At 35.3% G+C, this 26997-nt stretch overlaps 1 protein-coding gene across 1 annotated transcript; it reads right to left on the bottom strand.

Moving 5' to 3' along the window:
• Positions 1-3037: 3037 nt before the first annotated feature.
• Positions 3038-26815, bottom strand: LOC117316867. The gene is made up of 11 exons (XM_033871653.1): positions 26708-26815; positions 21278-21319; positions 19917-20006; positions 18255-18302; positions 17563-17629; positions 15966-16025; positions 14578-14655; positions 8715-8945; positions 7634-7800; positions 6163-6288; positions 3038-5280 (listed from the first exon to the last, which is right to left on the bottom strand). The coding sequence occupies exons 3-11, from the start codon at positions 19968-19970 to the stop codon at positions 5176-5178; spliced, it is 936 nt and encodes a 311-aa protein (XP_033727544.1). The 5' UTR covers positions 19971-20006; positions 21278-21319; positions 26708-26815; the 3' UTR covers positions 3038-5175.
• Positions 26816-26997: the final 182 nt, after the last annotated feature.

Raw genomic sequence — 26997 nt, 5'->3', positions numbered from 1 at the left:
GGATCTGATTTCTCTGTCACCCCCTAGGATGTGATTTCTCTGTCACCTCTAGGATATGATTTCTCTGTCAACCCCTGGAATATGACAGATCGAATGTTCTTGAATTAATTCAATCACGTCATTCCGACATTGTGTTGCATTTCAACATTGTTTTTTTTTCAATATTGGAATTACTAGACAATGCGTTATTTAAATAGTCTGTTGAGAGATAAATAATCACCCCCTACCATGAGGACGTGACAGATAAATCTTCAACCCTCGGGGTGATATTCTTGATTGTCGAATCCTCGACAGAACCTCGGGTTAGACACCTTAATTATCTATCGGGTTGGAGATTTCTTGATGACATCCTCAAGGTAGGAAAATATTCTATTTATCTCCACAAAGAGGGGCGGTAGTCAGGCTTGTCTAACCCTCGACAGAGCCGCAGGTTAAACAAACTAAAATATCATCTCTCGTTTTTTTTCACACTCTAAATGTAGGAGGTGATTCTATTAGTCTTTCTCGTCTATAATTTCAAATCACGTATGTTCCTGTGGTTACTAGGTAACCGACTACCAGATTACATCAATGTACCGTAGGCAGTAAAAAGATCTGATTTGTGTTACAAGGCCGACATGTTGTGATAATCGTTCTATTCAATACATGTAAAGAAATTAGGAACAAGCGGAGAGAGTGTATACTATATATTACTTTGTGCAGTTTTGACAATGTAAAATATTAATATCCTACAAAGGGTAGTTCCAAAAATATTACACGTACATTCACATATATTCATCTGTCTTTCCGTCGGGGAATTATCTGTCTGATGTTTTTCATCCACTCTGTACGTGTGGCAAATTTTGTTTGTCAGATTAATGTTCTCCTCTCAAGCTGGTTGTGTGTATGTCCTATAAATGGAGTTATAGCCCTTTAATCATGTTTTTTCTAATACCCTGCCTTGGTTTGATGTAATCTGTAACCATACATACACAGGTTCTTGACGTTCCTTTTGAAATTCATTATTGAAAGCCAATATTATGAAATATTGAATTGTGGGGCTATTTAAGCATTGAAATGTTTTCAGTTGGCAGTAATGGGCTGATAATGCCAACTGGATATAGCCAATTTGCCTTTGCCCAGTTGCATATCAGCCAATACCTGCCACCTGAAAGCAGTTTTATGGCTATATTTACCACTTGCGACTTAAAAAAAAACAGAATTCAAGTCCCTCCTCCATTCTCGGCTGTGAGCCTGTTTACAGCTATACCATGCTGTTCCGCGTAAAAGAATAACGCGTAAGATAAGAGAAAACCAGACAAGAATAGCCAATGTAATACAAATATTTAATGTAAATTTACATTGTGAAAATGATAAACTGTCCGTCTAGTTTTTCAAAAGGAACATGTGCATTTGATATTCTTTTCCGCAACTGCCGTGTGCTTTACTCGTCACATTATTAATGCGCCGGTTGGCAGTTTCTGAGATAGGTTTTTTAACAATGTTGGTAAGGTTACATAGTGACAATGTCATAGAGTGGAAATTATTCCAACTTCCCGTTTAAATTTTGACTCGTCTTTCGGCCTAGTAAAGTTTCCTCAGTCGCCCCTTAGGTATAAACACCTTCGGCTCTTAGATACTGACGCGTCCTAGTAGGACGAACAAGCTGTATCAAGACGGTAATATCTTATGGGTCTTTTGTAGGGAACAACCAACCAATTGAAAAAATGGATTTTTGAAACATCCCCTGTGTATAGAAAGTTGAGCCAAGGATATGTCTGGCAGTCACTGATTGGCCAGTATGTTATGCAGTAATAAAATAGATATGTAGCCTGATAAGTAACTATCAATAAGTCCGATTGATTTTTTCCCAAAAGTTCGGGTAATAATAATTAACAGGTAAACATTTCAGATTTTTGAGAAATTTTACTGCGAAATTCACCCATTTTCAAAATGGCTCCCCTGGAGAAAATTTGATCTGAAGGACCCAACTTTCTTTTTTTTGATTATGTGTTATATGAGACCCTAAACGTTTGTTATAAACCATAATTGTCATATTGAATTCAAGAATTTGAAAGCAATACTCCAAAACGTTAACACTAAAGTCTATGGAAAAACGATTGGTTGGTTGGTTGGTCCCTTGTACATACAAAAATGTAGTTTTGGGTATCCAACGACCCCACGTTGATTCTTCTGTTGTCAATGCATATCATTTCTGCTAGGCGACCAACGCCATAATCTCTGTAATTCGACAAATGTCAAAAGCCATTTCGGTATTTGCCGGATGAGAAACGTAAGTCGGAAATATCCGGTTCTCTTCTTCAAAATTTCAATTTAACGTCAAGGTATGATTGGACTGTATTATGACGAAAAAAATTCCAAAAATGCTATTAATATTTTTGCTTGTGATACATTACTTGACATTTTCAGGCTATCAAATGTATACAAATTATCTTGATATATTCTATAGTAATTCCTTAACGAACCTTACACTGTTTTTCCGTTACGCCTTATGATTGGACGGGGATTGAGAAGATATCAGACATGATGTAATCCAGATCCGTGATTACTCTATGAACGAGATATCAGACTCCCTACAACAAGAGTAGAATTCGTAGTCGTCAGTTCCGTTGACCTAACCAAATCTTACATTACACATGGGATCGAGCCCGCTCCCTCATTATCACGGCAAGAAACACACAAAGCAAACTCAATGTGATTTAAATGTCCATTTACACCAATTATTCTATTTAATCCGATTTCGATAGAAAATTCGACGATTTTTGTAAGAATGGGAGGATTTTTTATTTATCCGTAGAGAAAATGAACTGTGTCGTTGTCGCCTGTTTTTACAAAGCGATTTTTAAAACCACTATCATAAATTGTTTAATAGGCTTTGATTTCCATCCGCACGCTCAGAACGTTATTTTAAGAATTGATTTAAATGTTTTCAACGCAAACACAACGCAGATCGATAGAAAGGTCACATGTCCTATAGTCAACGGAATACTAGTTTTCAGTTTTAGATAATTATTTAACAAATTAACAAATACCTCTGTCGACTTCATTGGTGCATGTTTAATACAAAAAAACCGTTATCAAAGATTAATTCGGTGAAACACATCTATACATTACCCAATCAGACTAAAATCCTCTGTTCAAAGCTTCGTGGCAATGTACATATTCTTGTATCTTTAGTCACATGTCCAAACAAATTCTACAATTGCAAGGAAGACGTGTGACGTCCACTAACATGCAGGGCAATTAACTCGCAAAAGCATTACATATTCTGACTCATCCTGTATGACAGCCCATTAATTTGTAAGATATATCACTATAATGCAGTTTATCCTATATCTAACCCTTGCATATATTTACGTGTTCTCCGTATTTCCCCATAGACACAATGCTAAGACGTAGTGGTCAGCATACGCCTCTAACATCCAGTGGATGCAGGAATACAGACGGTTTTTTTATGTAAACAAACAATATGGCGGCCAATAAGGACGTCTCGTGTGATTGTGATTTACATAAATACTATTTTGTATCGGATTAAAATTGCAGTAAAATGTGTTTATGGTTAATCATACTGGAAATGTTTTTCCGAGATTCCATTCTGTCGTCTGATAGACACAGAAATGGACGCGGTTATTGAGTCTTAAAGTAAAAGTTCTTTAAATTGACGAAAATTGTAAAGTCAATGTAGATATAAGTATTGATCAGTGGCTTAAATGTTGTTATAGTCGGTATGGCAGCAAGGTTTATGGTGGGCAAATATCAAGGGAACTCGTTATATAGACTATAACAGCATTAACGCCACTGTTCATTGCTTAAATGTCACGACAAAATATCCTGTCTCCGATGGGAGTTGAACTAGCGACTTCTCACTACTTAAGAGGACATTCCACCGTTGGTACATTGTACTAAAGGAAAAGTCTCACTAGTTTGCCTTAATATGTCATAATACGGTCGGCAGTACGGCTGAATATATATGTTCTTGCCATAGTCACAAGGCACACGTGTCACAGTACATATCATAAGACATGGACAGGCGTAAGGAAAATACCAACGAAAAGTTACAAGTACATGTAGTTGATATATTACTTTTTTCGTATTGAACAATCTGAACAATAGTTGTTTATAAATATGTCCATTAACTCTGCATGTCACTATAAAACCTTTCAAAACAAAATAGAAAGTTATCAGACCATACTTCCCTCATTAGTCCCATGGGTGTAGTGATATGAAGACCAATGTTTTGTTTGGCATCACTATATTAAATGCATTTGTGACGAAAATTGATCCTTACCTGATTTAAAACAAACCCAATGGATCAATGTAACTTTTGATATTGTTATGTTCTCTAAAAGGTGAATATCCACACAGTGGAATGTTTTGATTAAAATGTCGAAGTTAGGTTGATGATTTTGTGTTTATTTCGACGAACTATATATTTATGTTACGGGAACGACCGCCAGTAGCCTTGATGATACAAGAACAGGTCCAATTGAAAGCACGATATTTGATGACAACACTGTTACATATTGAAGTTCAGAAATACTTCAATTCAAAAAGGAAATATAAGTATAAACTGCCTTCTTTTGAAATAATGGTCCTATGATTCTTAAAGAATTAAAGGCAAACTAATCACAATGCGCCTTATACAAATTGTCTGCAATCCTGTGCGAATTATGAGACAATAACTTTCTCCAAAATGTCTGTTTAATGATGAAAAATAATATACTAGTAAAGACGTATTTCAAGTTTTTAAAATTATTCACCTTTAGGATTAATAAATCTGAATCGATTATGGGGTTAACAACCACCTTCATGGTAAAATACGCGGGTGTTTTGGTACATATTTAGCTATAAATATCCAGACCAGACAAATATGTACAAGATGGAGTATTGAGTGAATTGATTGATTCAATATGGCGCAAATATGTGTTGCCCGAAGTGACGTGAACATAATAAATTCAATTTCATTTCTGCCGTTAGAGTATGTCATAAACCAATCGTGGACTATCTACATGTAACAATATGATATTTCTACAAGTGAATAACAGTATTAGAAAAGCTTCCATTTACTTTGATTGATGTAAGCCTATATTAAAAACGGAGGCAACAAACATATTTTTTCAATAATTTATCAAATTTAGATTCCCAGATTATATACATGATGTCACGTGACAATGGTTACCACATGATGCGATAGTAACTTCCCGCGTTCTGTCTTGCGTCAGTACTTCCGGTTAGGATATTGAAAATCTGAGGGGTGTGACCGCATAACTGTGCTGCCATCTGCAGGAGTAAAACCAAATAGGAAAACAATTTAAACAAATTGTATTTGATTGAAATATATGACATACAATTTTGTTATATTTTTGTATTGATATCTTTTTGTTTATATTTATTTCCTGGAACAATGTCCATGCAGTATTTATTCAAATTGCAATATAGAGCTTTTTATTCCATAGAAAGACCCCAATTATCCCATAGAAACACCATAACTATCCCATAGAAAAACATCACAACTGTCCATAGAAACACCACAATTATCCCATAGAAACACAAAAGTTATCCCATAAACACACTACACGTATCCTAAAAAATACTACAATTATCCTATAGAAACGCCACAATTATCCCATAGAATCACTACACGTATCCCATAGAAACACCATAATTCTCCCATATAAACACTACTATATCCCATAGAAACACCACATATATCCCATATAAACACTACACTTATCCTATATAAACACTATATTTGTAAAAGATCACTATCACTTAGAATAAATGTTTCATGCGAATATCAATTAATTTCCAACCAATTATTGTAGATAATCACTCATCAACGCCGTGTCTTATTATACGCTTATTCACGTGTATAAACAATACAATAATGAAACAATTCTTGAAAACTTGTTTGTAGAAAGACAGTGTAGAGAGGAAAAAAGGAAAGATTGAAGATCCCTTGTGTTGCTATAAGGCCTTAAGCGTGGTGTCTCCAATGTCCCCTGAACAGATGATAAAGGAGAAACCACCTCCGACCTGCAATGGAGTGTTATTCGCCTCTTACGAAATTGCTTTCCCCACTCATGCACGAGTGTCAGCATTCCTATAAAATAACAACTGGCAAATTATTAGCAACAGAGAATTCTGAGAGCTGAAATTTACCTTGAACCCGTTGGGGAGACATTCCAACAGTACACCGCTAAGAGAAGTACCGTCCATGACATAATTGCCGAGCAGAAAGGTGGAAATTGGACTAAACCTGGGTATGCTTTCACAGTTACCTAAAACCTGCAAAGCATAATAATGGCATACAGTACGTCCGTCCTAGAGACATTTAACATTCATATTTGCCAAGTGTACTTCCCTTTTCTACAGTTTTACAGTTCTTTTTCCTTATTTAGTATATATTGTATCTCTTGATAATTGATTTTTCCAATGTTTGCATGCAGAATGCAGCTTTCTAATTAGTTTAGCATTTCTTTAAATACCTCTTTGGAAAAAAAATAGCATGAAAAAAGAGACATCACAATACGGCCATTAACGTTGCGCATTGATTTCCTCAAAATAATTCCTTATTAAATAAGTAAAATTGTATATAAAACGTGGTGATGTAAACTCGAAATACAGATGTCAATATTTTTTTTAATTTCATGGGGATATAAACAAAATTCATACCCTTATGAAAATAGAATTATTGACATCAATGCTTAAATGAAGCCATATGTTTGGATATTAGTGCTTTTGCACAGTCGTTATGTTATGATAGGGCAGACAGACAGGGAACTAAAGTGAGGTATCAATTCGTTGGTATATAGATGTAAGGATGAGTGTTCTTTCATATTGTAAACAATTAATATATCTTAGGAGTTTATTGGAATGAACCTTGATATCAGTGACTAATGCTAAATAGGCGGTGCACAATATAGGCTTCATGTCCACCTTCTCATAAAGCGTTATGACAGGTTGACTTGTTCAATATGAATATAGGTTTCATTGAAAGTTTTTGTTGTTATCCATATTTGATTGGAGAAAATATCTTGCATAATGCATGTCTACATTATGGGCTGTCATGAAACATACAAAATATTTTGTGATACAGTTAAGAAAGATTGTGCCAAATACACAAACGAAACAGCATCTAAACATATATATTTAGCAATAGATACATGGTACAACTGATGCTGAGTTAAAAAAGGGAAATAGATGTTGAACCAATCAAACAATAACAGACAATACCAATGTTAAATACGAACAAATCTTGATTTTATTTAAAATTCAAAGGAAAATAAGCCCAGGCATTACGACAGGATGAGCGTCTTCTATTTCATCGACTGCCAATCTCATTAAAATTAGACATAATTTAATGTAAGGCAATGAAAACGGATCATGGAACGCCATTATTAAACCTATCGATTGCAGTGTATCGTAGAATAGCGGAAATTGTAAGTCTAATTTTATATAGAATGTTCGACGGTCACCAACCATGCAAATCTAGGTTAAATCCGGGTTTAGTACCAGTATACCTGTATTCAAAGCGTCTTTGAGATGATGAGTATAATTCATAGCTCCATTGCCGTTCTTTAATTACCTTTCTGTGTTAACATGACGTACAGTAATGTCAAACTAAGCTTACCTGTTGGCCTTGACGCCATTGCCCTGGGGCTTTAGCGCTACACGCTTGTAGTACCAAAGCTTCTGATTCGCTCCTTGTTCCGTCGGCACAAAACCCAGCCAAAGGATGGGTGACCACAGCAGTTTTAGCTAAATCCGAAACTAGTGCCAGTTGATCACATGCTGCCTCTAAATATATATAAAAACAAATGAGTGACATTGCAATCCCATCCTCTACTCACTTTCTTCACTGTATCCTTGGAATATGTCATGGCAAAATCACAAGACTAGCTATTTGGTTGGTGTCAGAATAGAAACTTAAAAACGCCACGAGATGCACTTCCTAGTTTAAAGCCTGCCAATTCATCGGTATTGTGACATCGATATTCTTTGTTTGCTCTCAGGTATCACACTAGTCTTATTGTTTTATCCACAAGGTTGCGATGACTGATCCCTCGATTTTGCCATGATATATTCGAAGGGTTTTAAGAGGAGCGAAAGTGTGGTGACAAATACAATACAACATGTATATTGATAAATTAAAATTCTGAATTACAATGTCAATCTGACACAATATCAGTCAATACAAGAAAATCGACATTTCATGCATCCAGATTTTAACATTTCTTCCGACATACTTAGTATTTCGAGATTTTTGTCGCCTTCTATGATCTGCACTTCAGGCTTTTAGTATCACTAACGAGACTTGATAACAAAACTGATGTATGATGAAGTAGTTTGACTCGTCTGTATCTTACTCACAAAACCTCCCAAAACACACATACACAACAGCATGCATCTCGCACACAGGGGAGGCCGTCCTTAAATTGTCTAAGCTGTTGATTGGACGTTTAACGATAAAAACACAACACCAAACCAAGCGTTGACATTATCCAACGACCCTCTCACTAAAAACAACATCATTATTTTGGCAAAAGTTGCCGAGGCTGTTTATCTGAAGACATGTACTTTCAATTAATGCATCCCAGTTTGCAATTTTCATTTTGATTGGACTATTGATTGATTTGGTCTTGAGGAAACTTATGATACATATAATAAATGTAATGATCTATATCATGGTACATATATACATATATACTTACGTTGTAGTGCAACTGGTTTTGTTGTCGTTTTTACAGGAGCACGCGTTGTTGGGGCATGTGTTGGTGCATGCGTTATTGGAGCATGGGTAACTGGAGCATGCGTGGTCGGCTTAGGAGTATGAACAATAGGCTCGGATGTAGTAGGCGCATGCGTGTGATGATGATGCGGCCGATGAGTAGGCTTAGGTGTTGTCGTCATTGGTGGTGCCATCGAAGAAATATGTTCATATCCTGTTCGAAAGATATATTATAATCATTTATATAACAGCGTGTTTTATTAGCCGAGAACGATCGACTGTGGTCGTGACGTCACAAGAACCGGTCCAATTGACAGCGCAGAATTTGACAGGTGTGATATAAGAAAACATCAATTCATAACGGAAATTTAAGTATTACTCTGTCTTCTTCACAGGATTACAGACAAATGGAATGACACCCGTTCGCGTTCCAAAGTAGGCAGCTTTAATGCTGAAATAAAGTTGATGAATATTTATAATACAACTTAGCGTTTGATTTGTTTAGAATACCGTTGTTCTTGGCACAAATTCAATATTGAAAATTGACCAGATAAAACTAATGTAAATCTTATCGAGGAGGTCGAATATGCCTACCAAATGGTTAAAATGAAATATTCTAATATGTGTCCACATAGATCCAGAAATGAACTTCAGTTAACAGGAAACAGTGACAGACTATCGCGTAATACGGTTTTATGCATAACTAGATAACCTGCTTAACTTGACCTCTCATAATTTCTAGAACTTGTAATATATTTCTTATAATTACTCGGTCATTGTTGGGATTAACTGTACATATGGTAGTCCAAAACTTCTCTATTTTCAAGAATTTGAGGTTACGTATTTTCTTTCGTTCGCCATTGTATTTTATTAGCTTTTATGAAATGAGAGATAAACGGGTTTAATACCAGTGAATGCATTTATTTAAGTTTTTGTATATTAGGTTAATCATACTAGGTGCAGGTATCCTTAAGATTAGTTTTTCAGTAGCAGTGGAATGCACCCCACCGTATTTCGAATCTTACTTCCGGTTTCCGGTACCATCATCTTCATTCAGAATTTTTTTCTTAACGACATTTTAGTTTATCCACGATCATCTTGTTTCGTTGACTTTATCGAGAGCTGCTATTAGATTATAAGTTTGTAGCAGATATTTGTTTGCTCATTTGAGTGAACTTGGCTAGCTAGCATGCCGCCGAAACCACGCCGTCGCTCTTCAGCAAGGGCTGCAGATGAAAAACCGAGGAAGAGACAGGCGACTACTGTATCATCGGAGAACATAGCAGCATCGACAAGAAAAAGGACAAGGAACGTCAGTTCGGACTCTGAGGCTGACGGTGAGCCAAATCGGCCTGGGGCCTCTGACGGGGACAACAAAATAGGACCGGTGAGAACATTGATTTTCCCCAAATACCGAGTGGCCCTCAGTTATTAGGGGACCGTCACCTGTCACTAGTGTATTTGACCATGTTGGTTTCAATATACCCGTTAAAATCAGGTGGGAAATATGAGACGGAGAGTTCATGGACCTCGGGGTCCTTCTTAAATCAGTGCGGGAAATGGAGGCAGGTTGTGAGACGTCTGGGGAACTGTCCGTTAATAAGGATGGAAAATTATTAATTGAGAAACCCTCCAATTTTGGAAAGCAAATTACATTACATCGTGGACTTCAGCTTTTATCATATACTCGAGTGTAATGTTAGAGAAATATCCCGGAAAAAGTCAAGAACTCCTCAAGTATTTGCACGACATCCGCTTGGCGGCTTCTAGGTCTGGTCATTTAGGTTGGGTTTCCATATGATGAGCAATACAGGCTACGCAAGTTAAGGAATCCATGCTCATCGTGGGGGTCATTGACACAGAGTTGTAACTTATGTATAACTCGCCTAGCCAGTTAAACAATTCTAATATAAATACAGAAGAACCATCTTCAGCCCCGAAGCTGCCCGGTCAGCTGTCCCTAGCTCTGGGTGCTGTTTTTATTTCAACAAAGGGACAACTTGCAAATGTGGAGCGAAATGTCGTTATTGGCATGCATGCAGTACCTGTTGGGGGTCACAACCAAACTTCAAATGTAAACAATGGCTCGACAATAAATGCTCCAATTTGACTGTAGGTAAGGATATCACAGACTCATGTACACTTCAGAGTGCTCTTTATAGCCTAGGAAGTATTTACACGAACATCCTTTTACTGACATTAGGGATTATATTGATAAAGGATTTAAGGAGGATTTTTCTCTCGAGTATGTTGGTCCTCGCAGCGCTCGTGAGGCTGCTAATTTATCTAGCACAAAGCAGGCCCCTGAAAAATTAAAAAACAAAATAGACAAAGAGGTCGAAACTGATCGGATAGCTGGCCCATTTGTATACCCCCTTTGCCTTCATCACAAGTGTCGCCAGTAGGACTTGTTCCAAAAAAGGGCGGTGATTATAGGGTGATAATCATCTATCATATCCGGATCAGAATTCAATAAATTATTTTATTCCATCAGAGCTACGAGCATATCCTATACACCATTGATGACGCAGCTGAGATGTATTAGTAAAGTCAGATATAAAAACTGTATTCCGTTTACTACCAATATCTCCTTGTGATTTTGATTTGCCGGGCATAAAGTTTGATGGACATTATTATTTCGATAAATGTTAACCAATGAGGGCCTCGATAAGTTGTGCGATGTTTGAGAAATTTTCAACTTTTCTTAATTGGATAGTAGTTAACAAATCTTGTAACCAGAAAAAAACTGTAGGTCCTACATCATGTTTGGGTTTTCTGAGATTTTGAATTTGATACAGTTGAATTGGAGATGAGATTACCGAGAGACAAAATCGACGAGTAATGTAAACAGCTGCAGTGTTTGTCAGTAACAAAGGTCACCCTAGTTCCGCTTCAGTCAGTTCTGGGTTTGTTGAACTATGCATGCCGAGTTATCTCCCCTGATCGTGCATTTTGTCGACGTCTCATTGATACTACTGTTGGTGTGAATTTGCCGCATCATAGAATAAGTGTTAATGCTGCAACGAAGGCAGTTATCATTCTTAGAAACGTATAATGGTGTGACTGTAATTTCTGATAGGCAATGGAAAAGTTCAAGATCTCTAGAATTATACACTGATGGTGCAGGTGGTCAGGAAAATGCGTTTGGTGTGTACTTTCAAGGTGCATGGGCGTTTGGATCCTGGCCTACAGCTTGGTTAAGTAGGGGCTTCCTTAGTGATATAACCTTTTTAGAGTTATTTCCAATTTAGGTATCTATCAGTTTATGGGTCTGTATGATGAGAAATCAAAAAGTCTTGTGACAATGAGGCTGTGGTGACAATTATCAATAAAGAAACTTCAAAATCAAAATATATAATGTCTATCATTTGGCCTTTAGTTTTGTTGACCTTAGAGCTAAATTTAAATATCAGGACCGAACATATTTCTGGTAAATACACTATTATAGCTGATGCAATTTATTGCCAACAGTGGGCCAGATTTCGTCGAGCAGCTCCAGCAGCGGAACCCCTACCCACCCCTTTACCTGCCCATCTATGGGAGATATAAAGACAGAAGCTAATAGATTGCTTAAAATGCGATGACTGATAATACATGGAAAGCGTACGCCTCTGCAATGCAGTGCTTCCAAACATTCAGGTCCTCGAATGATTTGTCCTGTGCATGTCCTTGTCCCCCAGACCAGTTAATACAATATATATCCTATATGTTACTACAAGGATACTCAGCATCTACAATTTCCACATACATGAGTGGAATAGCCCATGAACACAAGGTCAGCAGGATTCTACAATTTTTTATTGTTAAAAAAGGGCGTCTCCCTATAACCCTACCCCTGCTCAGGCAATTGGTTACCTCCCTTCCATTTGTCAGTATATCTAAATTTGAATCAGACCTGTTCACTGCGGTATTTACTTTAGCATTTTTTATTTCTGAGGGTTGGTGAATTTTCAGCCTCTAGTAGCAATGGATATGATGCACGCCCATTGTCTATATCGGATATTATTATAGCTAACTCTCCATCAAGACACTTAAAAGTAGTTATTCGGGAATCTAAGACAAGCATCAAATCAGCAATCATTCATACAAAGGAATGGTTCACCTGTGACTCGTTACCAAGTATAAGCTATGTTGCAGAAAGCTTTAACATTTCCTCGTGTCCCTGTGGCCCGATACAGGACTCACTCCTTTCGAATAGGTGCTGCGACTGAGGCAGCTTCCCGAGGGATCTCCGAGCGGAAAATCCAAGCGTGGGGTCGATGGAAATCAAAAGTGAATTCTCATTATATAAGAATTCCAGTGGAGACAAGGTCTAACTAAAGTGTAGAGTAAGTGTCACATTCGTCCCAATATATACCTTTTAGCTTACCCATCATGGCGTTATAGATAGTAATACCCCCTTATTTTAAATTCAAGGTATTTACCTGATATACCCGACTTTCACTCTGTTATATATATACTAATCAAATCACAATAAACCCAACCACTAATTGTTAATTTTGAATGTCCTAGGGCACTTATTAGGTCACATACGGTAATTCTGAATTTCATTTTCTAAAACATCTTAAGATATTTTCAGGTCAATTATCCCATATATGGGTCATAGGATCTTCATTCCATATTGGGGTATGAAGGAGTCGGCTAGGAGACCAAGTGGTATTCACCTTAACCTTGACAAAAAGGGCTACTCCATTCATTGGAAGACACGTAGAGGGATGGCCTAGAGTGAATTTGATCCCCTAGTACAGAAGGAAGTAGAAAAACACCCTCCCCAGAGATGATCCTGGTTCAACTCGGGTCTAATGATGTGGTCAACATTAATGAAAAAGATTTGATAGAAACAATTAAGTGTTCATTCTTAAGGTTTGCTGCATTATCTCCCCTTACTACCATAATTTGGTCTGAAATAATACCACGGGGTTTTTGGCATGGGGCTCGCTCGTATGCTAGTATAGAAAGAAAGAGGAAGCGCATAAATTATGCTATTAAGAAACAATTAGTACAGTCAGGGGGCAAAATTTTACGCAATCCCACTATCCAAACATCACTGACTGCTTTATACCGTCCAGATGGAACTCATATTTCTATAACAGGTATTGGTATTTTGCTCAACAACTACCAAAGGGGGTGGGGGTTAGAATATTTCTTGGATAATTACTCAGGTTATACTTTCCCAATTCAAATTCGGGATTAAGGGGCCCGGGGGGTTGGGTTATATAGGCAGTGTAGGATTAAATTAGGGGATATATATATGCAGTATGGATGTGAGGGGGATGAAAACCCCTCATGTGGCGGAACCCAGAGGGAGACGGAGATGGACATGGGTTCATCCGACTAAATACATACCAGCTTTGCTTTACCGCAGGCTGTCGGTTATTTGACATTAAGAATGGGGTTTCTGACGGTACCACAGGGCCCCCTCCCTCCGTGGTACCATGGAGGGAGGTATTTACCGAGGTGGGCTGGGGGTAATATTGGCTTGTCTATACAGATACATAGGTTTTTGGTAAACGGATGGGGGTCTCATTGTCCAGTTCGCCCTCAGAAATTCTAACCTATGGGAACAGGTCACTCGTGGTACCATGGGTGACACTGGTATGCTCACTGGCTACCAGTTATCCTTCTGGGCAAGATTTCTTCCAATTATCTGTGTAGATTATTTGAATAAATTCAAATGAACAGTAAGTTTCTAGTTGAGTTTTGTATGCAAGAAGTCTGTGTATTAATCCCTTTCCATACAATGCATTACTCCGCGATTTGTAACAAAACGTACTGCTATACAGACCATGTTCGCTTTTTTTGTCACTTATTGACTGATTCTCAATTTTTCAATTGATTCAACTTACTTTCAATTAGATGTAGAATGTCCATGCGACACATTGAATTCATGTTTCCTGCTCTGACAAGATGTTCCAGATGGGCAACTGAAATGAAAAGATAATAAATGATAGCCACTCGCTAGATACATTCCACACGACGTAAGTTTTAATATCAACGGATGTATTCAAGATTGAAAAAAAAAAATCATTTTATGATTATGGATTTATATATACTCATGTGCAGTCATAGTTCTTCAAAATCTGCACATTCATTTATAAGTTATATCTACAATTTATAATTTAGAATGACTACTAAGCGTAATTAATGAAATAATAAGTCAAGCAATGTCCCTTATCAAAGCCAAAAGCGTTCTTTCAGAGTTGTTATCTGTATATGGTTAACCAGCTGCCGACTAAGTTTGAAGTAATAAATGTTGTTTTAAAAATACTAAGGAAGCCTCAATTAGTTGTAAAAATGACCGAGTAAAATGTTTCTGAAATTATTCAGCTTATTGTGACACGTATGAAATGAACGAACGTATTATTCACTACATAATGGCAACACAATGCAACATGCGTTGCTGCTAACAAGGCTCCATATTTACAATTAGTTTGTAGGTGCAAGATTTCGCGCAACACCGACTTGTTAATATTCTGTAGTAAATATTTCCATACATGTGTGTCTATTTTCATTTATTAATATTGATCTGGTATTTATTTTCGCAAATAAAGTGGAAATAAATCCCCCGCGAATATTAACAACTTTACAGTATACATAACGGGGATAACTATGTCTAACGAGTGAAAACATTGTACGTTATTAATGTACGAAAATAGTAGATATGAAATTAATTATATAAATAAGAATTGTACGTTATAAGTGTACGAAAATAGTAGATATGAAATCAACCATATGAATAAGAACTGTACGTTATTAATGTACGAAAATAGTAGGTATGAAATTAATTATATAAATAAGAATTGTACGTTATTAGTGTACGAAAATAGTAGATATGAAATTAATTATGTAAATAAGAATTGTACGTTATTAGTGTACGAAAATAGTAGATATGAAATTAATTATATAAATAAGAATTGTACGTTATAAGTGTACGAAAATAGTAGATATGAAATTAAGTATATGAATAAGAATTGTACGTTATTAATGTACGAAAATAGTAGATATGAAATTAAGTATATGAATAAGAATTGTACGTTATTAATGTACGAAAATAGTAGATATGAAATTAATTATATAAATAAGAATTATCTGTAAGTCACTATTCCCTCAATAGTTTGAATGTTAAGTATCCTACATGTGGATATTTTGCTTCTTCATTGGCCATGCTATCAACTTAGCTTATGATTTAAAACAAGCATTGGCATTTAGTTGGAATCAATAAAACCAATCTTACTATCTGGTGTTGAATCATGATTAGTGTATGCTTCGTCGTGGGTGCTAGCTCGGCGAGAGTCTAAAGCAAAACAAAAGCTATAATTAACAACAACGAAGTATTCAAGGATATAATTAGATCAGGTTAATTGATGCTTCATGCCCTCAAGTCTCCAGTTTTTGACATGATTTGGCAGTTTATTTCAGCAAATATGTCTCCAATGCATTACATATCTCACATGTTTTATTATAAGTAGATTACTGAATAGTACACGACGTTGTTATAAATGTTAAACGGGATTGACTGGTTGATTTAATAAATCGAATGTTTTTAGTTTTGAATAACTTCCAAATCTAGAGTTTATTGTTCTTTCAGGCGTGTCATTTGATACTAAAATCTACCTTTCTCTCATTGCAGTCTTGGCAACAAAATCGAGCCATATCAGTGATATCCATTTCTATAGACCTAATATGTGACATCCAAATCGACTAATATTAACAGTTACTATTCCTTTAGCCCAGACATGTGACATCGAAATCCACCAATGTTAACAGTTACCATTCCTTCGGACCAGATATGTAACATCAAAATCGACCAATATTAACAGTTACCATTCCTTCAGACCAGATATGTGATATCAAAATCGACCAATATTAACAGTTACTATTCCTTCAGACCAGATATGTGACATCAAAATCGACCAATATTAACGGTTACTATTCCTTCAGACCAGATATGTGATATCAAAATCGACCAATATTAACAGTTACTATTCCTTCAGACCAGATATGTGATATCAAAATCGACCAATATTAACAGTTACCTATTCCTTCAGACCAGATATGTGATATCAAAATCGACCAATATTAACAGTTACTATTCCTTCAGACTGATATGTGACATCAAAATCGAGCAATATAAACAGTTATCATTCTTTCAGACCAGATGTGTGACATCAAAACCGACCAATATGTTAAGTTACCATTCCTTCAGACCTTATATGTGACATGAAAATCAAGCAATAGTGATTCCATTCCTTCAGACCAGTTATGTCAAAATCTAGCAGCCCTTTTCTGTATTATCCGAGATCGTTAAAGCTGCATCCAAGTAGACATTACAATTAATTATTTAAAACTCGGACATTTAAGATGAATCGCCCACAAGGCATAGTTTTCGTTTGTTTAGGGCTCGACAGTGATGCCAAAAGTATGAACATTCGGATGGAAAGGGCGCAAATCAACGTAACAACTGTGAACGGTTAGTACTATTTGTGAGGGGATACAATGATATCAACTAGTAATGATAAGGCTCTTTGTGATAATAATGACAGGTAGTTTGGTTTAGTTTGCTTTATTTTATCTAACGTACGCGTCCTATGTAGAACAATGGTCATTTAAGGGCGTGCCAGGTTTTGGAGGTGGAGGAAAGCCGGAGTACTTGGAAAAAAACACCGGCCTACAGTCAGTACCAGACAACTTCCCCCACGTGGGTTTCGAACTCGCAGCCCAGAGGTGGAGGGCAAGTGATATAATATCGGAACACCTTAACCACCTGACTAGGAAGGAATATAACGCTATGAATGGGTTATGATAAAGACATGTGTGAGGTTAATACTTACGGGGGAGGGTACCAGCGCTGCCTTCCATATCAATCAATGCAACGTCAGAGTAAAACTTCTTAAAAGGCTTAAAGAAAGTACAATAACCACAAAAATAAACGTGTCGACACGAAACGTAAAATAAAGAGAAATGAATGTGATATTTCTATGACGGATGTCCTTATTTACAATTAGATATAGGATTAAGAACAAATATAACACTTTCAATCTTTAAGCTATTATTTGCATTGATGTGTTCCAGAACATAACATGTAAACGACTAGCGATATAAAATAGTGTATCTACTGAAATGCTAATCAGCCTAGAATTTGTATGCGAGCCAACAACACAGATTTCGTGTTTAGAGTTACATGTGGTGCAGGTGTTCGATTCCTGCCCGACCAATGTTTTTTTTCACAGTATGACCCCTCGAGTACTTCCATACGGGCCAACAAAATTGATAAATATAAGTAATTTGATTTCCAGTTATTGTAAATTCAAACTTTAGTTCCTTCTTTTTGGAAGCATATGTACTGTGCTATATATCTGAGATGTAGTGTTTGGCGTGAGGGGTTTTACTAATGGAGGAAACCGGAATATCCGGAGTATCCCCACTTGGTCGGACAGGTGACCCCATACATATTCATGTCTTATCTGAGAGTCGGACCCCGGACGGTATAATAACATGGTGTAGACTTAAGTATTATACAAACCATCAGATTCATGATGGTAATGCCAGTCTGTGAGGAGCCTGATGACATCTACAAAAAGTAATATGTATAGATATTTATATAATAAATGCATAAATATGTAATAATGTATATATGCTTAATCAATTAGTTTAATCTGAATACTCATTTGAAAATTATCAAACATATAACACAACGTCCCAGGCAACATTTATAACGATATAGATCTTAAAATGTTATATTTATATCTGAAATGCATGAAATGAAGAGCCCTTAATGAATTAATTTTATATGGGATTTTAAACTGGTTAGAGGATAACTGCAGAATTAAACACCGAACACTGTATACATATGTGTATCGACTACATAACACTACGAAATAAACCACAAGACTGCATAAAAACATGAGCAGCAACGGGGATATATCTTTAAGTATAAAATTATCATTTTGATAGAACGATTTGCGTGGTAGGCAAAGTTGATGATGCAGAAGACGTTGAGCTTGAGGAACACCTGGTCTAAGTTTCATTGTATTCTATCAAATGTCTTCACGCGAATCTATATTGTTGACAGTTTGCTTCAATGTTTCAAGAGATCCAGGTTTTGAAGACCATGGGGAAGTTTTCGGGTCAACATATAGACCATGATCTTATTTGGCAATATTCTATTTCCTTTTACGATATGAAAAAAAGAGGCATTTGATGTTTGTTGATGTATCTAGTTGTATCCGTTGTTACTACCCTAACTCCTGTATGTTACCTAGATTAGTATAGCTGGTGTCGTCGATTAACAAACTACGCTTTCTCCTTTGGAGCACAGGTCCTATTCTCCATGAAAATGATTTATATGTTATTGAAAATATTTTGTCCTTCAATCGATTTTGAGTTTGAGCTATGGTTTTGTTATTATGTTGAAATATTTTGTTATTTTTGCCCCTCCCCCATCCACCCACATTTTATCAATTTTAGAACTACGATGTCGTTTACCGGTAAATATTCTTCGTTAACCTTTAATAACCATTGGTCACTTCATCATAAGAACCATTATACGAAAAGTAGCTAGTAGCAATATCGTATTGCATTGTTAAGAATCATTAAGATCATTTATAGTCAAATGCCGCTCACAACTACTTGCACATGTATACAAATATTTGGTGAGAAATACGAGAAATACTGTATTTTTGCTTAATACAGAAAAGAAAAAAGTCATTATTCGAAGTAAAAAAAACCCCGTATTTGTGGGTTTTTGTACGCAATTAAGATACGTTTCATGGTATTCAATATAAGGAAGAAAAAATTCAACTTATTTAATTGTATATATACATGTTTTTAAATACATAAATTAAATTAATTAAATTTCATGTAATAATAAATATATCATGTTTGTAAATTACATAAAACATAAAAGAAATAGCACATGAATAAAATCATTATCAAAGTATAAAAAAGATCATTCAAAATGTACAATAACACGCGGGATTTTATCTACTGCCAACCTGAAATGAAATATCAAAAGTAATGCCCCGAAAAGTAACGTAAAAAGATAGACATTTAAACTGCACTAGCACACATCAAGATTTTAAAACGCACTACGGAAATAATTCTTTCCAAGGACAACGTGATTATAAAACTTCTCCTAAACAATCTGTATTTCTCGAGATTCTTAAATGACAAACATAAAACTTACGATCTCTCTCGTCTTTATTGTCACAGCCACTGTCAGGAACCATTCCATTATCATGATGGTGTTGGCTATACCAGTTGATAATTGAACCAACTAGAAAACGAAACCAAAATATTGGTCGTAAAAAGTATATGTTGATATATGTACTGTACTTAAATGATCAAAAGCAAGATTAAAGTCGAGACGCCGTGAACATAGAAAAACATTTTTTTTTTTTTTACGTAATATAAGGGCAGGTTTTAATTACGCAGTATAATGTATTATAAACAGACAGAAACTATGTATTCTAAAAAGACAATATAGGTACTGTACTGTGGTTCATTCCTTTTCAGCTTTGCGAATGCAGTTGAATTTAATTAAAAATGAAATGCACGGAATCTACATTGTTATTATCAAAAGTTATGTGTTTAGTAAAAAGAAACTGTTGTGAAGACTAAAGAGCGTTTTCCCTCACACTTGTTAGGGATGGTATTATTATTATCAGCTGCTTTTAGGGGAACATTCCTAAGTTCCCAAACAAGTTGTGTCGTGGAGTGTTGAGACCCCTTGAACTCCCAAGGGGGTAAATGGTTACTTTACTGTTACCCTTTTAAAAGTCGGTAAATGCTATTTACTTATTCATCGAATACATTTTTATTGTGATGAGACAAATCGAATGGAATTTTGGATCGCCTTTGAAATAGATCTTCTCCAGAAGACTTTGCAGTCCTTTCAATAACCCCTGTGTTTCATGCCATTTCAAGATAATTGATAAAGAACGTACTTCCATCACGCTTTGTGGCAAATTCAAGGTAGATACAACTAACCAAATGAAAGTCAACACATTTTGCTTCAAAATGGTATACGACTCCTTACCCTAAATACACCACACGTATCTGTAGCAATAAAAATATGATTGGAAGTGACGACTTAAGGCCCTAGTACGTTAGGCTCTTGTTACCAATTTAGCATATAAATGATCATTGTCATCAATGTATATCGTCTGATTATTTATATGAACACATTTGAGAGGCAGCAGCCTTGTCTCCTCGACAGTGTTAGTACTGTATGTTTTGTAATATTTGCGGGACATTTATTTCTATTATATTCGCGGTTATTAAATACATTGAAAATTAATACCCAGCGAATATCAATATATACACTGAAACGTGAATGAGCAATAATATCAACATTGATGAATTAATGAATATGACCTCGAATTATGTTTGGTCCCTTGTTTTCAAGCATAACGCAATAAGCACGCGAATTTAGAAAATATATAAAGTGATATGGCACTGATAACAGCCGAATGATGTGGACACACTGAATAGCAATTGCATGCTGAAGAGATATGTTAGTACAATTATACAGTTTTAAATACTTACGATCAAAACCAGCACAAACAGCTTCTTGCACCAAAATGCAAGCTGAAAGTAGAATAAAAAAAATCGTATCGTAAAAATGACAAACAGAAACATTGCGTTTGGGCACAATCGTTTTCAAACAATACAAATATATTCATCAATCAGCAAAATGTATACCTAAATCAAGGTTCTCGTTGGTATTGAAACTGTTCAACCGTATTTTGTTCTATTTGCAGTTCATAATATTGCTCAGCACGTCATAAGATTACTTTTCATATGATGTTAAACTCGCCTCGATATGTGTAGTATAGTTAAATTAGAATTGTCTTTATGTAATACTTAAATATAATGCTTCCGGTTCCGGTGTTGGCACTTTTTTATGACGACAACGACGATCACCTAGGACACCTACATGTAGTGTATAAAATATCTCCCAGACAACGTGTCGGAGAGTGTACAAAGGGCGATAAGGCACATGTGTTGAGGAAGTAGAACCATTGAATAATGATTTAGCAATAGCGAATGCCGAATAATGAATACAAAACTACATACTTAAGCCATTCCATCCTTCAATGGCTCGTCCGCGATGTAACTGGGTCAAAAGTGTTGAAATCCAGAAGGGAAGTGGGTAAATTCAACTAACAATAATTGAATAAGCCTGGAAAGTCATTATTACAGTTGTTTCTGTGTCAACCCTTCATTCTTTAAACTAGCTTCACTTCCTTTCTTCAAATAGCTTTTCCTATTTCTTTAAACTAGTTTTTTTTCTTTCCTTAGACTATTTTTTCTTTTATAAACAAGCTTTTCTTCTTTCTTTAAACAAGAGTTTCTTCTTTCTTTTAACTAGCTTTTCTTCTTTCTTTAAACTAGCTTAACTCATGCATAAAACAGCAATTTCAAAGAAAAATATAAATGTTGAAAATAATATCTCACTTCAAATCTTTCCGAAATTTCTTCAAATCATTGAAAAAATATCAGATCAGATATGAGATGTTACCAAAAGTAATTGAACCGGAGTACACATTGTGTATTCGAACATAAGTACGGATTTTTTCTTGTATTTTGTAAGGTTCTCCATTTTAATTCCAATCTAATATCACTTATTGGGATATATACTTATTCTTTAATCTCAAATAAAATTCTTGCGTTACTCATCGCCACCAAATTTTTGAAAACTAGATGAATCAACATTCTTTGATGGAGTGAATTAGAAATGTCGTTCTGGATATAACAAATTGAATGTTACGTTAATTTAGTAAGAAATCTACGTTTTTGTGTAAAATGAAGATTTGATATTTATTAATGTATCTAGCAAATGGTCACATTAACAAAACATTACTTTAACTGTACTGTTTAGTAAATGGATGCTTTAACAAAGTATTACTCGAATTGTCTATTACGTAAATGGACACATTAAAATTGATCACAGTGAATATCTTAATTGCAGCAGACAAGCGGTTTGATTAAATGACACACAGACAAAACTTATATTAGAAAACAATATACGGAAACTATAGTAAGTGATATAATAATTTGGCGGAAAGCGATAAAATAATATTACCGCTAAAATAGAAATGTTTTTTATAATATATAGTTTGGGTTTTATGTCAGAATTTTGCACTGAACGACCTAACCTTGGTTCCAAACCTATAATCAGCCATAGATATCTTGGTCACATGCCACTGTGCGTTTGCTATCAGACCGAAGTCGGTAACCTGGCCTATATTCAGGACTGTTGTACCTGTTCTGTGCATTGCTATTGTCTCTTGTTTACCGTCAACTACTTTCAAGAAAAACAATAATAATGGGATCAATTTATCTTGATAGTATCTTTAGCAATATAATCATTGTATTTTTATTTTATTTGTTCTTCTTCTTTTTAAATGTTGCAAGATCACTATCCTTCTCCCGGTATTTAATCTAAAGCAATAAAGTTGTTTGAATTAACCCAATAATATATATCAAAATTTTTAAATCTGGAAATTCATTTACAATCAATAACATTCCAATTGTATTTTATTATTATCATTTATATCATTTAATGCCCAGTCATCGGAATAATATCGGACGAATACGGTGAGAAAAGTTGTAGAAATTCAGTTTCGTCAGACGATACAATGATTTCTAAGAAAGTGCTGATTATGCAAGATCCGTTAAATCTTTTGTTGCTAATTATTCTCACACTGATAATCTTTTAATTATCATAGGTCACACAGTAAATGCAGCTGTGGAAATGATAATAGTATTAGGTGTTTGTTTTGATGTCAGAAGTTGTTTATATAATTGACAAAATGTTTTCTATAATCTAACATCGATATCATATTAACAAAATTCCATTTAAAAACTTAAATCGAGGTTTAAATATAGATTTCCAAAAAACTGCGTTTATTTTTTGCAAAAGTTTTTTTCTGTTAATGCTTAAATGGAAACAGGAAAGTCACGCGATAGAGGATGTGGTCGAGCAAAGCTATAACCTCACTGAAATATTTCATTAAAAATAAAATCAGTAGGGAATCACAGTATGACGAGTGTATTTTTAACCACCATCTCTTTATATTTTTACAGATAATTAAACATGCTATTTGAACAAATATATAATAATTTTAAACTAAATGTTATATAGTAAGATATTTATATCATAAAGAAAATTAAAATTAAAATCATTCGATTTTACAGCAAAATGATAGATCGAGCATTACTTTCATTTCTGTTTTCCGCTACGTTATTTATTTTTTTTATTTATTTTTTTTTAACTTTAAATGATACACGATTCTCTCCATAACCTGTTTCCATGTGAATATTGTCAGTCAATGTCAGGCTGATAGTGTGACTTTGTTTAATCTATTTGGGACATGCGTCGTATAGGTTAACATTTATGTTATACTCTGTTTGTTGTAGTATCTACCTAAACAAAAGAATGTTTGAGTTTGTTTACATTTAGATTTGTTCTTATTGTTCCAGTATCTACATAAATTTACTATTGTAATGCGCTGCTTATTAGATAGGATGGTCCAAACTGTGTGGGTGTGAGTCATACAAGGGTCAAAGATAATGTCTCGAAATGATCACACAAGATCAAAAGAAAATAGACCGACCTTGACAAACGGGGACGTCAGTAGAGAGCTAAAAATGGTAACTATAGTTTATCGACCTTTGAAACTGCTGTCTGCAAAATTTTTGCAAAAAGTTTTTGCTCTACCGTATCTAAAACCTTGTTTGTATCGAAATATGCTAATACTTTGTGTGTCTTTTAGTACAACCTTTTGACCTGTCACCATGCAGAGAAAACAGCACCTGGACCAGGGTAACTTTATCAGTCATTTTCTCTCACGTTATTTTCATCCCTTGTCTATCTTCCATACCTTCGTCTTTTTGGAAAGGATCTCCAAACAGAGAGCAGTAAACGCGTGTTCCAAATTTAAGGACCTTGTTTTTTTCTTTAGCACGTGACACAACTCAGTTTTTGTTTGTTTGTTGTTTGTTGGGTTTTTTTTTTTTTTTTTTTGTTTTTTTTTTTTTTTGAAGAATGCGTATAATAGCGCCAAGTTCTATATAGCATTATGTAGATAGGAGGGAGGGATATTAAGAGGGCGGCACTAGCGTTGCACTGGCTTCAGTAAACTAATCTTCCTAAAATAGAGGGATTAAATGATACCACATCAATCGCCCCTTTAGGTGACCACAGACAAAAACTAAATCGAATGTCATATACTGTATAGCAACAAAGAATACCAACAAAACAGCGAAACCATAATTCCATCTCAAAATAAATTATAAACAGATTAGGAATAAACATATAGATTTGTAATGGAGACCTTTGAAATAGTACATGATAAAAAAGACCAGGTATCCCAGTAGAGTAACCGTCTTCTACCTCATCGACAACCGCCATACAAATCTAGGTCACGACGACACCCGCCATACAAATCTAGGTCACGACGACACCCGCCATACAAAATCTTAGGTCACGACGACACCCGCCATACAAATCTAGGTCTAATCCAGGTTAAGTCACATGACGACGGAAGCGCCGGAGATATCAACAAATATCGAACACGTCGGACTTCATATCGCATAAGAGACAAATGAAAGCATGACCTTCACTTTCCCACGGTCTCCATCATCCTGGATCTCTTAAAACATTAAGGTGTTCATTTCTCTACGAGAAGTCGAAATCTGTCACGGAAATAGTGATAATGGGAATGCAAGCCTTACTTTATCGAATCAACTGTGACATATATAAACGCCGTATGTATGGGAAGTAGGGCTGTTACTATCAAGAAATGGAAAATTGAAATACCTACGCTTATTATACAACCACGTTGTAAGCTATCCCTGGTGGTTACATGGTAAAACATCATGGTAAGGGAGTTAAGAACACTATCATATAAGAGATCCAATCAATCAATCAATCTTATGATTAACATATGCACATAACTTCCACTACGTGTGTATTTGGTAAATCCGTAACACCACGATAACAATGCCAAATACCTAGTGTATTATTAAGTACAATAAGGTCATGACCAACATTCATTTATTTGGAGACAATCCCGTTTTGATACAACAGAATTGTCATACAGCCCAGTATGTATACAGTAAAACTTTAATATACAGCCCAGTATGTATACAGTAAAACTTTAATATACAGCCCAGTATGTATACCGTAAAACTTTAATATACTGCCCAGTTTTTAAAAAGTAAAATGCTAATATACAGCCCGGTATGTATACAGTAAAACTTTAATATACAGCCCAGTATGTATACAGTAAAACGTCAATATACAGTCCAGTATGTATATAGTAAAACTTTAATATACAGCCCAGTATGTATACAGTAAAACTTTGATATACAGCCCAGTATGTATACAGTAAAATGTTAATATACAGCCCAGTATGTATACAGTAAAACGTCAATATACAGCCCAGTATGTATATAGTAAAACTTTAATATACAGCCCAGTATGTATACAGTAAAACTTTGATATACAGCCCAGCATGTATACAGTAAAATGTTAATATACAGCCCAGTATGTATATCAGTAAAACTTTTATTTACAGCCCGGTATGTATACAGTAAAACTTTAATATACAGCCCAGTATGTATACAGTAAAACGTCAATATACAGCCCAGTATGTATATAGTAAAACTTTAATATACAGCCCAGTATGTATATAGTAAAACTTTGATATACAGCCCAGTATGTATATAGTAAAACTTTAATATACAGCCCGGTATGTATACAGTAAAACTTTGATATACAGCCCAGTATGTATACAGTAAAATGTTAATATACAGCCCAGTTATATATATGTGTGGAATATACATGAGATGTCTAAATATGTCGACACAATGTTCATTCCGTCAATTATCTAGATTTATTTTAATTCTTTTTAATCATAGTATTTAACATGCAATAAAATCAACTTTCTATAATATCAATAAACTCACCTAAGACGAAAATGATCAGATTATTCATGATGATATTGGTAAAATCAGTCACAAACGTCTAGCACTGAAGTCAAGAGACCAAATTTTCCCCAGAGTACTTGCCTTATAGACGTAGTAAGGCTGTTTATAATGTCCGAGGCGATAATTCAGTCACGTTTTCCAAGATAAGGAATTTTCCTAGGACGATATGACGTTTCAGAACCACCATAGCCTAAAATCACAATAAATATACATTTGTGTGTGGATTTAATAAAGTAGAATGCATGAGTAATGAGCTGCATTGTGTTTGG

Source organism: Pecten maximus, chromosome 18, assembly GCF_902652985.1.
Source record: "Pecten maximus chromosome 18, xPecMax1.1, whole genome shotgun sequence".
Lineage (NCBI taxonomy): Eukaryota > Metazoa > Mollusca > Bivalvia > Pectinida > Pectinidae > Pecten > Pecten maximus.
Note: the sequence above shows the minus strand (reverse complement) of the source record. Positions and strands in the feature narration are given on the sequence as shown.